At 38.3% G+C, this 16,032-nt stretch overlaps 2 protein-coding genes across 2 annotated transcripts; one reads left to right on the forward strand and one right to left on the reverse strand.

Annotated features, from left to right (window-relative positions):
- The first annotated feature begins 417 nt into the window (after window positions 1–417).
- LOC113743252 (putative disease resistance protein RGA3) lies at window positions 418–4,365 on the forward strand. Its single transcript, XM_027271213.2, has 2 exons — window positions 418–3,993; window positions 4,254–4,365. The coding sequence occupies exon 1, from the start codon at window positions 557–559 to the stop codon at window positions 3,989–3,991; it is 3,435 nt and encodes a 1,144-aa protein (XP_027127014.2). The 5' UTR covers window positions 418–556; the 3' UTR covers window positions 3,992–3,993; window positions 4,254–4,365.
- A 9,678-nt stretch (window positions 4,366–14,043) lies between these two features.
- Window positions 14,044–14,937, reverse strand: LOC140007080 (uncharacterized). The gene has a single exon (XM_072049788.1). The coding sequence runs from the start codon at window positions 14,935–14,937 to the stop codon at window positions 14,044–14,046; it is 894 nt and encodes a 297-aa protein (XP_071905889.1).
- Window positions 14,938–16,032: the final 1,095 nt, after the last annotated feature.

Consider the following 16,032-nt stretch of genomic DNA (forward strand, 5'->3'; position numbering starts at 1 on the left):
CTTATCAAGCTGATTTATTTCCATCAATTCTTTCAGAAGATAATGGTAATTCTTTCACCGGAGACTAGGGATCAATGGAAGATACATGCTGCTACATTGCTTTGTTCAAGAAACAAACAAAGGCTTTCTTTTTCTTTGGGTAATGTAATGTAAGCATAGAGGCACAGATAAGTTTTGTCACATGTGCAGAGATGATTGAAAATGCATTACTCGATTGCAAGTGTAGTAGTAACTTTACCCAAATACATGAATGCTGCCACGAAAACAAAAAGTTGGTTCGGTCCTACCTCAACTAACGTCTATGGACTGAATTATTTCAATGGTACCCACAAGCCGTGTGGTCCTGAATTGGTCGTTGGACATCATCTCTAGTCTTTTCTTGGAGCAGTACATTTCGTTTTGGAAAAAGATGAAATGAAAGAAAAGTAATGGATTCCCTGCTTTGTAACGCTGGCTGTTGAATGTTGACCATCTCTGCCTGCAAAAAATATTAGTTCAACTATTCAAACTTCAAACAAAGCATTTTACCTTCACCTGTTAAAGAGTTTCACAGTCGATGGCTGAAGCTGTACTTAGTTTTGTTAGTGTGATCTTGGATAAGATACTTCCACTTGCTGCCGATGAGATCAGCCGGGCATGGGGTGTAAAGAAAGACCTTCAGAAGCTTGCCGACAATGTACGGACGATGGAAGCTTTGATTTTTGATGCTGAATGCAAGCAATCAACAACCAAAGCCACCAAAGCCGTGCAGCTCTGGCTCAAAAGGCTCCGGTCTATAGCACGTGATGCTGAGATCGTGTTGGATGACTTCAGATATGAAGTTCTGCGGCAGAAGGTTAAGAATCGGAAGCGCGACAAGGTACGCAACTTCTTTTCTTCCTCAAATCCTATTTCCTTTCGTATAGAGATGGCTAACAAGATCAAGAATGTTAGCGCATCTCTAGAGGAAGCTTACAGAAAAGCAAATCAGATAGGGCTTCAACCAGCTCAACTACCCATGACATCTGCTGATCGCAAACAGGATCGGTCGACTGATCCTTTTGTGGACGAGTCACAAACGGTGGGAAGGGAGGCTGAGGTATCTGAAGTTGTGAGCTTGTTAATTAGCTCAGACTATGAGAAGGATTTACCCGTCATCTCAATAGTTGGGATGGGTGGCCAGGGTAAAACAACCCTTGCACAGATGGTGCTAAAAAATGAGAGTGTAACGAAGCATTTTGATAAAAAAATATGGGTTTGCGTGTCTGATGATTTCAAAGTGGAGAGGCTGTTGAACGAGATGCTTCAATCCCTTGGGGAAAAGAATGCTGAGACGACAAACAGGGAAGCATTGGTGAGGAAGCTTCAAGAAAATCTGAAAGGTAAAAGTTGTTTGCTTGTGCTTGATGATATTTGGAATGAGGATCCACTGAAATGGGATAGCATGAGGATATGTCTGTTGGCAATAGGGGGTGCTCCAGGAAGCAAAATATTGGCTACCACACGTAGTGATGAGGTAGCCTCAGCAATGCAAACATCTGGTTTGCATCATCTAGACATCCTCTCAGATGATCATAGCTGGATGCTGTTTGAAAAACTAGCTTTTGCAGACGGTGGTGCAAGAAAGACTCAAGATCTGGTGGACATTGGCAGAAGGATACTGAAAAAGTGTGGCGGCGTGCCATTAGCGATCAAAGTGATTGGGGGTTTGTTGTATTCCAAAAATGATGCCTCGGAATGGTTGAAGCTTGAGAAGAGTGAAATATGGAACGAGTCGGCCAATATTGCAAATCGAGTCATGTCTGCCTTGAAGCTCAGTTACGACAACTTACCTTCATGGTCAGTGAAACAATGCTTTGCAAGTTGTTCCATCTTCCCGAAGGACGCTGACATGGAAAAAGAAAGCTTGATACAGATTTGGATGGCCCAGGGATTGATTAATGATGCCAAGGGGGGAGGAGGTCATTTGCAAATGGAGGATATAGGCAGCGACTACTTCAACATATTGCTTCGGAGTTCTTTGTTGCAAGCTGGTTATAAGAATTCCTTTAATGAAATCGAGCGCTGTCGGATGCACGACCTTGTGCATGATCTTTCACTGCAAGTGTCAAATAATCGTTTCTTCAATACAGAGGATGGCATGGAAGTCAGTCATGATGATGAAGTTATGCATTTGACCATCATTGGGAGTCAAGGGAAGGTGTTAAAGAATATCGAAGGGATTCCTCCAAATTTGCAAACGCTTTATTATCGTGGGGGTGATGGTAGTATGCTCGAAGACATCTTGGAAAGGTCTAGATACCTTTGTGTGTTAATAGTAGACTGCGAGGATGTTACTCATCTCCCGAATGCAGTGGGTGATATGAAACATTTAAGACATCTTGATATCAGTCGAACTGGTATCACCGCTCTGCCAGATTCGGTCACAAAGCTCTACAATTTGATGACCTTGAAAGTACGTTGCTTGGAAGAGATACCTAAGAAGTTTTGCAATTTAATTAACTTGAGGGATTTCGAGTTTTCTATGGAGGAGGACGGATGTTTGTTCCCTGGAATCGGGCAGCTGGCTAATCTACGGACGTTGCCCCCCTTCAGGGTAAGCCAAGACAATGGATGCCAACTTGAGGAGTTGGAACACTTGCGCCACCTCGGAGGCGAGTTAAGAATCTATGGACTCGAAAATGTGAGCAGCTTTGAATCCGCAGCAAAAGCAAAGTTGTCCGAAAAATCAAGCATTCAAAGTTTAAGACTTTCATGGGATGGCACGAAAGAAGATTGCGACGACAACAATATCAACAGTGTCATGGAAGGTCTCCAACCTCACCCAGACTTGAAAAGTTTAGCCATTTGGCGTTTCGAAGGTTCAAGGTTGCCGTCGTGGATGGTGGCAAAGGATCACTTGACGGTACTTCGGAATTTGGTGCACCTCAAGTTGAGCATGTTGGGCAAGTGTGAACAAGTACCACCACTAGGGGACTTGCCTTGTCTCGAGTCCATAAAGATGGTCTCCTTACACAATGTGAAGCGCATTGGGGCTGAATTCTATGGTCTCCTTGCACATCTCGATATTAATGCAAGGAGCAGCGCTTCTTGTAGTAGCAGCACCAGTAGCAGAGAGGCGAAACCAATCACTCTGTTTCCAAAACTAAGGCGTTTTGGGCTGCAGGACATGGGAAGTCTGGAGGAGTGGTCAGATGCAATGGTTCCCTCGGATTCTTCTTCATCAATTAAGGTATTCCCTAGTCTCCGGAACTTGGAAATCGAAGGGCTCCCCAAGTTGGCTTTTTTACCAGATATGGAGAACTTAACGTCTGTTACGGAGTTGAGGATAAGGGAATGCAGAAGTTTGGCTTGTCTAAGGAATTTGAATAGCCTCACATCTCTTGAATCCTTAGTCTTAGGAGGCTGCCCTGCTTTATTAGATGCTTCTCTGGATATGAAAAACCCCCAATCCCTACGTACACTAAGCATCTCAGGATGTGATAAGTTGAATCCTTCATTGAGTAATAATCTTGAGAAGTTCACATCGCTCGAGCGGTTGACGATCCATTCTCATGACCCTGGTTGTTGGCCAAGTATGGTTCTACACAGTCTAGCCAACCTCCGTGAGTTGGAACTCGGTGGCTTCTCTGACGACCTTGATCATTTCCCGTGGCCACACTCCATCACCAATCTCGTCTCGCTGGAAACACTTGTATTGCGTGGGTGGCCAAAAATCACGTCTCTCCCAGACCAAATTCAGCATCTCTCTACCTTGAGGATGTTAGAGATATGGGCGTTTGGGGGGTTGGAAGTTCTTCCAGAGTGGATGGGCAGCCTTCGGAATCTTCGATACTTGGTGATTATTGATTGCTCTAACCTCAGACAATTGCCCTCTGCAGAAGCAATACGACACCTCACCAATTTAGATGCACTGGGTATCTACAGGTGTCCTCTTTTAGCAGAGAGATGCACCGAAGGAAGTGGCGCAGAGTGGCCCAAGATTGCACATATTCCCCAAGTTTGGCTGTAACTGTAAGTAGTTAATATTTCCAATGTTCTGTTTTAATCTCTACTTATTCAGTTTGTTTAGAATTCTATTAGTACTTTTTTTTTTTTCTTATATATAATCCCCGGAAGGAAAAAGGAAATAAAAAACGCTACTGCTTCCTTTTAAATGGCCATATCAATAATGTCAAATCCTGACTCTTCCTTCAATTGCTCTTTACATTTTCTTTTCCGTAGATTCTTTCCTCCTCCTCCTTATCATTCATTCTTTTTTTTTTTTTTTAAAGGGTCAGAATCAAGGCATCGTCTTCCACGTCGTGAACAGAAAATGCTCATCCGTCCGTCACACAAAAAAAAAAGAAGAGCAGTTTTCTCAAACCGCCTTATTATTGATACCAGGTGTCTGCTGATTGTCTCATTTATTATCTCTCCTTTGAGGTGCATCTCTGTTTTTGTTTCAAGCTGTAACTTATGAAGATGGACACGAACCGGAAAAGTTGAAAGACAGATTCATTAAAGTATTGATAGACATTTTCCTTTTTAAATAGAAAGATTCATTACATTGTCTAAAAGACTTCAATGCACCAGGTTTTTAGTACTAGTAGTTATAGTAGTAGACTAGTAGGTATTTCCCTTGAGCCAAAAGTAGCCTTGCAAGCGTTGTCAGTCATTCTGGATTCCAGAAATTGTTTAATAAGGCTGCGTTTGGATTGATGAATTTGGATCTGAAGATGGTTTTGACAAGGATGGAAGATTCAAAATCCTTACCTTTGTAATCCAATCATCCACTGTTTCGATTAATTAATCTCCATCTCCACCAGGAATTTCAAATCCTTGCTCTATTAAAGAAAGCCAATCATGTTATATTTGATAAATTTGTAGAAATATTTGTTATAGTGGCTCATATTTTGCATATTTAGGCTGTCTAATCAAACAGTGTATTTATAGCAAAAAAATGTTTTTAAATTTCTCTGATTAATAACACCAGAAATTTTTCACTGCTAAATTCTTTTGCTCTCAATCCTGCTATTTACCCATCCAATTTGTCACTGCTACTGTCGAGGTCTAAACTTCGAACCAAGCATCCTTTCCAATGAAAATCTCATATTTCTAACGTCACATCATTCTGAATGCCGTAAGCTCATGTGGCAAACTCCATCCAAGTTTTGGCTACATTTTCTTGAAGCGGTACAGATTCCAATACATCACCATATGCCTACAGACAACCTTAAGGAAATGATGGCATCTTGATTGACATTTTAACATGAAGAATGGTTATTCACTCCGCTTCTTCCTTCTCAGTCACACTACTGATAGGCTGAAGTAATATATTGCTTTTGATTGAATTTGATTTGTAGAGCATGGCCTTAGGCGGAGAATACTTTGCAGTGAAATAGGGAAAGGGAAAAAACTACCAAGAGCAATTCAATGAGTTTTCAGAAGCCATCATCTTCACTGCAAAATGCAAAAACATGCAGCCCAACTACACTCTGCCATAAGTTGGAAAGGAATCAAGAAAAGAACCAATTCATTCTTTTTCTTATTTTGTTTCTGTTTTGAAATTATAGACAGCCAATCAATTGTATTGAAATATAACTGCTGAGTGCTGAGGGCTGCCCATGCACCCTAAGCATAGTCAGTGAAAAATGTATTGAAAGGAATGGTTATTCACTCCGCAGCATGAATCAACTAAAATGTTAGGAGTTTACCTCCCCTGGGCTGGGAAATTAGCCCTCCCAAGTTTAATTAAAAAAAAGGAATCACATTACACCATATCAATTTTGACTGCTGCTGTCCAGTAGCACAATCACTGAAGAAGTTTAGCTAAAAATTAAGGCTTAAAGCTAATTTCAGCCAAAAAAAAAAAAAAGGGGAAAAGAAAAGGGAGAAGAATGAGAAAACAAATTACACAAGTAAAAGGTAAATCAAGCACGCATAAATGATTCAAAACAACAAATCATAAAATCTCGAAGAGAGAGCACAAATTTTGGAGATAAAAAAAAAAAAAAAAAAAAAAGACAGAAAAAGCCTAATCACCAAAAAACCCACTTGTAGCTCAAAATTACAATCAAGAAGAAGCACTTCAAATACGACGCTGTCAGGAACAAACAAACATCAAGAGTCGTTTTCACAGAAATTGGTTGATTAGAGACACCCTAATCACCAAATATGGGGAAGAAAAAAGGCACCATGAGAATAATGAGGAATTACCGTTCTCTAATCTGAGATGACTGAAGAGTAGTAGTAAATTTCATAGAGTGCATGACAAAGAAATATTAGTGGAGAGAGAGAGAGAGAGTTGGAGCTTGACTTCTCTTCTTCACAATTCACAGAGGAGTGAGTGGGTGACTCAGTCGTGATCGAGGAGGAGTGAATTGCTTTGTGGACAGAGTTTGCGACAGGTTAGAAATGATAGTGGATTTCAAAGGACGCCATTAGTGGACGGAATTGAAATTCCTTGATTAGACTTAGGCGCCTGTACTCAAATACGTCCAAAATGTGGGTGAATTTTAAATCCTTCCCTTAAAAAAAAAACTATGGCCGTCTTTAAATTTTAAAACATTATTCAACTTTGCTTGTTTTCTCTGATTATGGTTTGCGAAACACGGATTGGTCTTATGGATGTCGATCCTACGGATGATATAAAAATTGTTGTCTTCCATGGTATGAATATCAGCCTATTTTCCAAAAAAAAAAAGGCGGCAAAACTCATAATTCTGCTTGAGGCACTTTTCTCATATCATTAGCTACTTCCTAATCATCATCCTGAATCTTGAAACTGGCTTAGCGCTAGGCGTAATAGTTGGTTCCCATGGATTTTTCTCAAGATTATGGGTGCGCTCCACAATCTAACTAGAAAAAGCCTGCATGCCATTAACAAATCGACATCAATAATCAAATTACATCATCATTTAGCATATAGCAGATGCATGAAAAACTATCACCCGAAGGATACATGCCTTGCTACTACTGGTACTTGGTTCTGTTGTCTCAACAAAACCCAGTAGGGGAAACAAAAGAAGCACATATTAACTACAAGAAACACACAAAACAAAGAATCAAGAAGGCAAATTCTCTCCTTGGCAAGTCAACAGCAAAAAATGCTGTGCAGTCACTTTTACTTGGCTTTCCTGTTTTGCATGTCTACTCCTCTACCCCTTCTTATGCGAAGGGAGGAATAGAGCATTAACTTGATAAGATGCACCACCAAAGAATTTCATCAAATGGTGACAAGGAACAATTAATAATGGTACCACTTTATTTGTTACAGCGGGACCTGGATAACATCCTTCATTTCAGGAAGCTCCAAATTAAGCCTTCTCAGTTGGTTTACTGGAAGCTTGAGGTCCACCATGTGATGGATCATCTGAAAGAAGAAAATGGCTAGAGGAACTTAGCAAAAAAGATGAATTGAAAATACTGTTATCAGGAGTATAAGCCTACAAATAGCAGTTGGCAATTCAGAGGATCACAAGGATAACAAGCGGACAGCAAATACGCAGAATCTACCGCTTGTGAGCAGAAGAAGAATAATGCAAAGTGAATTAAGTTATTTACTAAAACCCAGACCCATTCTGAAGAGACAGACCTTTTTGATAATCTTAACACATATGCACAAAACTCACCTCGATGCACAGATATCACCTTTGAACCATACACCTGCATATCACAGTTGCAAATTGTCAAAAACAAAAACTCATACATCCCATTAAATTTTGTCCAGCAAGAATATCGCAACGACGAAAACCAAAAATGGATGTGTTTGTGTACGTGCGCGCTTGAGGAAAAGAGAGAGAGAGAGGACATGGTTCCTTCCAACTAATGCTTTGGATGGTCTTCCTAAAATGATCTGTAAAGTGACTTCGCTACATGAAACTACTTAATCATGTACTTTCCTGGCAATTGGCAAGTAAATGAAACTTGGTGTAGTTTCCTCTGCCATTATATGTTCAATCCATAATATAAATGGAATTAAAGTGTAATCGCTTAACACCCTCCGTAGTGTGATCTAGATCATTCTCACCCTCTTTATCTTCATCATCCTTTTCAGCTTCTTCTTCTTCTTCTTTTTCAAGTTCAGCAATTCTGGAGAATATACGAGCATATTCATCATCTTGATTTTCACTTCTAGTAGTTTCGGCCTCAGATGAACTGGGAAAATCAGCATTTGATTCACCTGAAAATATTCAAGGATTAACAAAAATTTGTCGACGTTATAATGCCAGTTGCAATACAATTTTTGTTTACCAAAAGTTAACTAACTTAAAAGAAGGCAAAAACTTCTCATGAATGGGAAGCGCTTTTGGAAGAAAACTAATCATGAAGGTTAAGATAGCGAAAACATTCAGAAGGAGGAAAGGCAAATCCACACGGTTCTATAGCAGAATTTGCAATGAAAATGCTGCTAATCAGTATCTGCACCAAAGCTCCTAAAATAATTTGGACCTGGGTCCTCAGCCCATTAAACTGGTATGATGATGAAAAAATTATCCATCACTCTCTCCATGACATTTTATATGGTTTGATATGGCCAAAATCTCACAACTTTTTCTAAACAATGTCTGACTAAACAAAATATTGAAACATTGACCAGGTCACCCAGCAATTCGACTAGACAAAGGAAGTTAGTTTTTTGAACACAACATTAGTCTTTTGATATGAATAACTGGATTTTTTCTAGACCAGGTCACCCACATTGTGTTTGGATTGCTTTTTTCTAGTTTTTTTTAGAAAAATTACTGTAACGATTTGATATATGTGAAGTAAAGAGATGATAGGGAAATATGTTTACGAAAAACATAGCAATTACTGTAGCTTTTCTACGTAAAAGCTTTTCCTTTCTCAATGAAAAGATGATTATTCGCTATCATCCAGGAAGCTTGCTTATTCTTACACGGAGTCTCTAAATGTCTCGTGTCTATAATTTGTATGATGAAATAGATCAGCCATGGTCTACAAAAGTTGTTCTTCCTCAGCAACAAACATGTCTACAAATCATTTGAGATCTTCACAGATTTTATCCAAGCTTTGGCACTCTCATGTCTAGAACTTTTAAAACCTTTAATTAAAAAAGAAAAATCCAGACCGGACATCCTTTGAACATGTTTTCAACACTTAGAATCATGAGAGATACAAATTAAAATTTTTAAGAGCTATTGCATTTGAAAGAAACATTAAACTCACTACCAAGCTCAAAGCAGATTATAATCTTTATTGACAAGCTAAAAAGAAGAAGACCTGCCTGCCTGCTTTAGATGCCTCAGCTATACGAATTTCCTCCACATAGTCTTCAACCATTTCTACAGGATCATCCTGTCAAAATGACTTGAAAAATTAAGCCAAATAATGATCCATGTAGTCAACAACGGTGAATAGATATCCAAAGAAGTCCTAGGTCCTCATTTGCGAAGACATCTCATAATTATCCCCTATGGCCCATGAAGATAACATTTTAATGGCCTAACATACTACTTGACAAACCTCCCACCTGCAATAAGTGGGTCAGAAATGCAACAAAAAACTCTTAAGTCCACATAGGGTTCATAAGTAACTTGATTACATAAATTCCGCAGCCACAACCTATTATGACTTTTTGCCCATAAGCATACATCCCTGTCATCCCAAAATCATATATTACTTTGCAATACTTGGACAGCGTTACATCATATTGCAATGCTGCGAACATCGATAACTAAGATAATTCTCCAACACGCTGGACAGAGACATCAAAAACACCTAAAATGAAATGGAAGCATACTAGTATATTTCTTATGTCCCCTTTAAAAAGCCTAAATGATGCATTTATATCACCCTCCACTAGCCCCATATATAGCTTACGTGACTCTCTCTAAGCCATTTCAAACAGCACAAACAAGTTATAATTAGCAAGGGCAACGAGATTTTTAGATCAACTTAAAACATATGCTATCACTTGCTAATGCTGGAGTAAAGGGACAAAAATAAATTTTTGAAACCAAGATTATTAAATTGTAGTATATTTAATCACATGTTAAGTGCCCATGCACCAATGCAGATAAACAGGCTTACCGCTGCCTCATTAGCTGTAGCATTAAAAAAAGAAACTTCAGTTTTAAGGTCCTTAATGTCAGCCTTGAGAGATTCAACTTGAGACTCTAGAATTTTTCCTCTCCTTTCAAAATTTCAATTGTTTGTTTGGATGTTCTTTCTGCGTAGTATCCATCTCCAAGGAGAACCTACAAAAGTTATTGCATTGATTATTCACTTTTCTTTTGATAGGTAAATAACTAAGGACAAATATCCACTAGTAGGCTATCACTTCTCTAGATTCCTTAACCACAATGTGTACAGAAACCAACGAAGATCCGGTGCAAATAGGGCATCGTGGAAACGAATTCCTTTAAGTTATCAGTTCCTACAATCGCAAAAGCACACTATATTACACACCTCTTAAGCGGTAGTAATCAACAACTTAAAAATGACCATCACATTTTATAATTATCCTGAGGTAGCCACAAATTGACATTTCCTTTCCCTAATGTTTATAAACAGTACTAATTAACTCAACAATCTTTTAATCCCACAAAGCAACAACTAAGCACAATCGGGGAAAAAACCCATCGAATAACTGAAGTTAGGCATGTCAAAAGCTCACATAAATTCAAAACCATACATGAAAAACCTGAAATCCCTCCACGAAGCAAGATAAAATATATATGCAAGGCAATACCATATGAAAACTAAGAAAAAGGGAGAGAAAATACTTTTCTTCATATATTTGGACTACACAATATACATATATATATACACAAGTGTAACCTAATTTAGATCCTAAAATCATGCTAATATAAATCAATCTACTACCTAATTAATATATGATACTATAATCATATGATACCTAATCTTTACAATATCAAATCTTTTCATAATATCAGATTACATATCTTCAACACTCCCCCTCAAACTGGAGCATAAATATTGCTCATACCCAACTTGTTACAAAGGTAATCAACTCGAACCCCATGTAGAGCCTTCGTAAACAGATCTTCCAATTGGTCTCCAGTCCTTACAAATCCTGTAGAAATCAAGCACTGCTGTACTTTCTCACGAACAAAATGACAATCTATTTCGATGTGTTTTGTTCGCTCATGAAATACGGGATTGGATGCAATATGAAGAGCTGCTTGGTTATCACACCACAATTTTGCAGGCATTGAGGTTTTGAGACCTACTTCAGTTAGAAGTTGATTTATCCACATGATTTCACATATCGATTGTGCCATAGCTCTATATTCTGACTCTGCACTCGATCGCGAGACAACATTATGCTTCTTACTCTTCCATAAGATTAGGTTTCCTCCAACAAAGATACAAAATCCAGTTGTGGATCTTCGATCTACCTTGGATCCTGCCCAATCAACATCTGAAAAACACTCAATCCTAATATGACCATGATTTTTATACAGAATACCACGTCCAGGAGCTCCTTTTAAATAACACAAAATTTGTTCTACAGCTGCCCAATGATTAACAGTAGGATTAGACATATATTGACTAACAATACTAACTGAATACGCGATATCTGGACGAGTCACTGTAAGATAATTCAACTTTCCAACCAATCTTCTATACCTCCCAGGATCTTCTAACAATTCACCTTCTTTTGTGAGCTGCAAGTTAGGAATCATTGGGGTACTAGCTGGTTTAGCCCCCAATTTTTTCGTTTCAGATAGTAAGTCAAGAACATATTTTCTTTGGGACAGGAATATCCCCTTCCTACTCTTTGCTACCTCAATACCCAAAAAATACTTTAACAGTCCCAAATCCTTTGTCTGAAATTGACTATGGAGAAAAGTTTTAAGAGATGAAATACCTGCAGCATCATTTCCAGTGATAACAATATCATCCACATATACTACCAATAAAATAATACCAACTTCAGACCGTTTGTAGAAAACAGAATGATCAGATTTGCTTTTCTGCATCCCAAACCTTTCAACTGCTAGACTAAATTTTCCAAACCAAGCACGAGGACTTTGTTTCAGTCCATACAAGGACTTCCGAAGATAACAAACCTTCCCAGACTTCCCCTGAGCAACAAACCCTGGTGGTTGTTCCATATAAATTTCCTCTTAGAGGTCTCCATGAAGAAAGGCATTCTTGATATCTAGTTGATGCAAAGACCAATTATGAGTGACTGCCATAGAAATGAATAACCTGATAGATGTTAACTTAGCAACAGGGAAAAAAGGGTCAGAATAATCCTCTCCATAGATTTGAGCATAGCTTTTGGCAACAAGGCGAGCTTTTAATCGAGCAACCGACCCATCAGGATTGAATTTAATTACAAAAATCCACTTACTCCCAATGGCCTTCTTCCCTGCAGGTAAATTTACTAAGTTCCAAGTATCATTACCATCTAGAGCATTCATCTCCTCTATCATAGCATTGCGCCATTCGGGATGGGATAGGGCTTCATGAACAGTTTTAGGAAGGGAGATAGAATCAATAGATGTAATAAAGGAACAAGAAGAGGTGGGTAAATGATTATAAGATACACACGAAGACACAGGATAAGTGCATTGACGCTTACCTTTACAAAGAGCAATAGGAAGATCATCACTTGAGACAGGATCTAGTAACGAAGGAACTGGTTCAGGGCATGTATCAGAAGACTTTTGTCGTCGAGAATATACCTGAGTAATTGAAGGTTTAGCAGGGGAAGAACTTGAAGATGTGACAGTATAGATTAACAAATCATCATCCTCCTCGACATGAATGAAATGAGGATAGGGTAAAAGGTGTATTTTCAAGAAAAGTAACATCCACTGACACAATGTACCGGTCGAGATTAGGACAATAACATTTATATCCTTTTTGGACACGGGAATAACCAAGAAAAATACATTTCAATGATTTGGGGTCTAATTTATTGACTTGGGGACGAGAGTCGCGGACAAAACATGTACACCCAAAGATTTTAGGTTCGATAGGAAACAAAGGTCTATTTGAAAAAAGAGTATTATAAGGAGTCCCATCATTCAGAACAGATGAAGGCAAACGATTAATTAGAAAGCAAGCTGTGGACACTGCATCAGCCCAAAAATGTTTAGGAACATGCATTTAAAATGATAAGGCTCTTGCAGTTTCGAGCAAATATCTATTCTTTCGTTCTGCGACCCCGTTTTGGGATGGTGTATTCACACAAGAGGTTTGATGAATAATGCCATTTTGCACCATATAAGATTGAAAGGTGCGAATAATTATTCTTTAGCATTGTCACTTCGCAATATTTGTACAGAACGCTTAAATTGAGTCTTAACCTCAGCACAAAAATGAGAAAACAACTCTGACCGATTTTTCATTAAATATAACCAAGTCATACGAGAATGGTCATCGACAAAAGTAACAATATACTTGAATCCAGTTTTAGAAATAACTGGACTAGATCCCCAGACATCTGAATGAACTAATGCAAAAGGAGCATCCGCTCGTTTATTGACTCTAGGATTCAGATTAACACGATGATGTTTGGCAAACTGACAAGACTCACAATCTAATAGAGACAAACTCTGAAATTGTGGACAAAGTATCTTTAACAACAGGAGAGAATGATGACCTAGCCTACAATGTGCTTCAAATGGAGTTACAATTCCAGAACAAGCTATGGACTTTGGTTTCTGTGTGTCAAGAATGTAAAGACCTCCAGATTCATGCCCTTTACCAATAATCTGCTTCGTCGTAAGATCCTGAAACAAGCAATAGTCAGAAAAGAATTGGACAGAACAATTGAGGGCACGGTAAGTTTACTCACAGAAATTAGATTAAAAGACAACTCAGGCAAATTTAAGACAGATAACAATGAGATTAATGGAGTGGGGTTAACTGAGCCTGATCCAAGAAAACGAGATTTTGACCCATCAGTTAAGATAACTGTAGGTGCAGATGTGTGTGGTTGAAAGGTAGAAAATAGACTAGAATTACCCGTCATATAATCTGTGGCACCAGAATTAATTACCCATTTGGAGGACGAGGACACAAGGCATGTGTTTGGTTTACCTGACTCAGCGATGACAGTTACGGGAGTAGATGAAAACTTTAATGATTCTTGTATTGAGAAAATTTAGCAAATTCATCTGCAGAGATCGTAACAGACTTTTCATGGTTAATAGCATTACCGGTAGAAGCAATATGTGCGGATTGAGTTCTCTGATTCCTGTACTGCAATTTCTTACAATCACGCTTCATATGACCCGGCTTATGACAATAGTGACACACAACCACTTCTGCATTCTGTTCCTGAGTGTCAATTCCTTTACCACCACCTTTGTATTGCTGTTTTTCAAGACCAACAAGAGCACTGCTGGACTGAACAGACTGGGTATTCTCTGTGCGAAACACCCTACTAAACACATCTTGCAAGGATGAGATCTCAGGACTGGAAAGAATCTGCGATTTAGCATCTTCAAATTCAGGTGAAAGACCAGCCAAAAAACTCATAATTGCCATCTGTTCCCGTTGAGTTTGCTGAACTTTCACATCAGAACTAAACGGTAATAACAGATTAAACTCCTCATAAGTTTTCTTAAAATCCATAAAATAAGTCATGATGGACTTATCTTGTTTCTCTGCATGATAAAAGGCTTGACACACCTCATATATGCGAGAAATATTTCCTTTACCAAAATACAAAAATTCTAAATACTCCATTAACTCCTTAACAAATTTACAGTGATTAATTAAGATAATTACCTCACTGTCAATAGAATTCCGTATTTGTAGGAACAATCTAACATCTTCCCTTAGCCATGTCAATCTTGAACCATCTTTTGGAGGATCATCAGTCAGATGATTGTTTTTATCAATGTTTCGCAGATAAAGACGAACCGTTTTGCTCCAATCAAGATAGTTAGAATTGTTGAGTTTGTGGTCCGTGATCTTAGACATCACAGGAACCACATCAGACGTAACGACAAATTTCATTTCTGCCATGGGTTCAGAATTAACAGAAAAAAAAAAAACAAAAAAGGACAGATCTGAACTCTTTAAAACAAGAGTGAAGAATAGAACACAGATGTGTCCTATACAGAACCAGATGAACCGAATGATGACTAATGAATTTTCTGGCAGCGGACAGAGACCTTAACCTTGATGGTAGGGCTTTAATACTATGAAAACTAAGAAAAAGGGAGAGAAAATACTTTTCTTCATATATTTGGACTACACAATATACATATATATATACACAAATGTAACCTAATTTAAATTCTAAAATCATGCTAATCTAAATCAATCTACTACCTAATTAATATATGATACTATAATCATATGATACCTAATCTTTACAATATCAAATCTTTCCATAATATCAGATCACATATCTTCAACACCATAAATTCATTTGTGTGAATTAACTGATCGGAAAAAAATGCTGCCTTTCCGGAGGGCACCTGAAAATATCGTCTAGAAACATATTAATTTCAAAAGAAAAATCATATAAATCCCTTAAAAATACTTTTTTTTAATTTTTTTATTGGAGGGGTTTAAGGCATTATCATAATTTGGTGTTGGAGTTCTTTGGGGAGTGTTTGGACGAGATTAATGAGGTTGGCATTGTCGGAAACAAAGCTTTTCAGCTGGTCAAGTTGTTTGTGGTGCTTGGCGATCGTGTCCTACACACGCTCCGATGCTTTCTAGGTTTCCTCCGGCGGGAACAACGATGACAGTGACATCACCTTTCCTTTCCTCGGTTCTGAATCTTCCATTCTATGATTCTCAGTCAGTATCAACGAATGCTCCCCAAATGACACATTTTTGAAGCTATCTGTAATTTTATCGGATTTTGCTCAGTTCAGAGAGAGTTCTCTTCTAGAGTAGAGTAAATGATGATGTAAAATTAAGCTGAAGAAAAGAGAGAAAATTAGCAGTTAAATAGGGAGCTCGTCTGTCCACTCTCGGACAGTCCGGAAAGTCGAGTCCAACTCCGCCCGACCCACCGAAAATGTTCCAGGTCGAACCAAGGTATTAGCATCTTAATTATGTTTTTCCTTTTTTTTAAGGAAAAAAATTGGGTCAATAATTGAATTT

The sequence above is a fragment of the Coffea arabica genome, chromosome 5e (assembly GCF_036785885.1).
Source record: "Coffea arabica cultivar ET-39 chromosome 5e, Coffea Arabica ET-39 HiFi, whole genome shotgun sequence".
Lineage (NCBI taxonomy): Eukaryota > Viridiplantae > Streptophyta > Magnoliopsida > Gentianales > Rubiaceae > Coffea > Coffea arabica.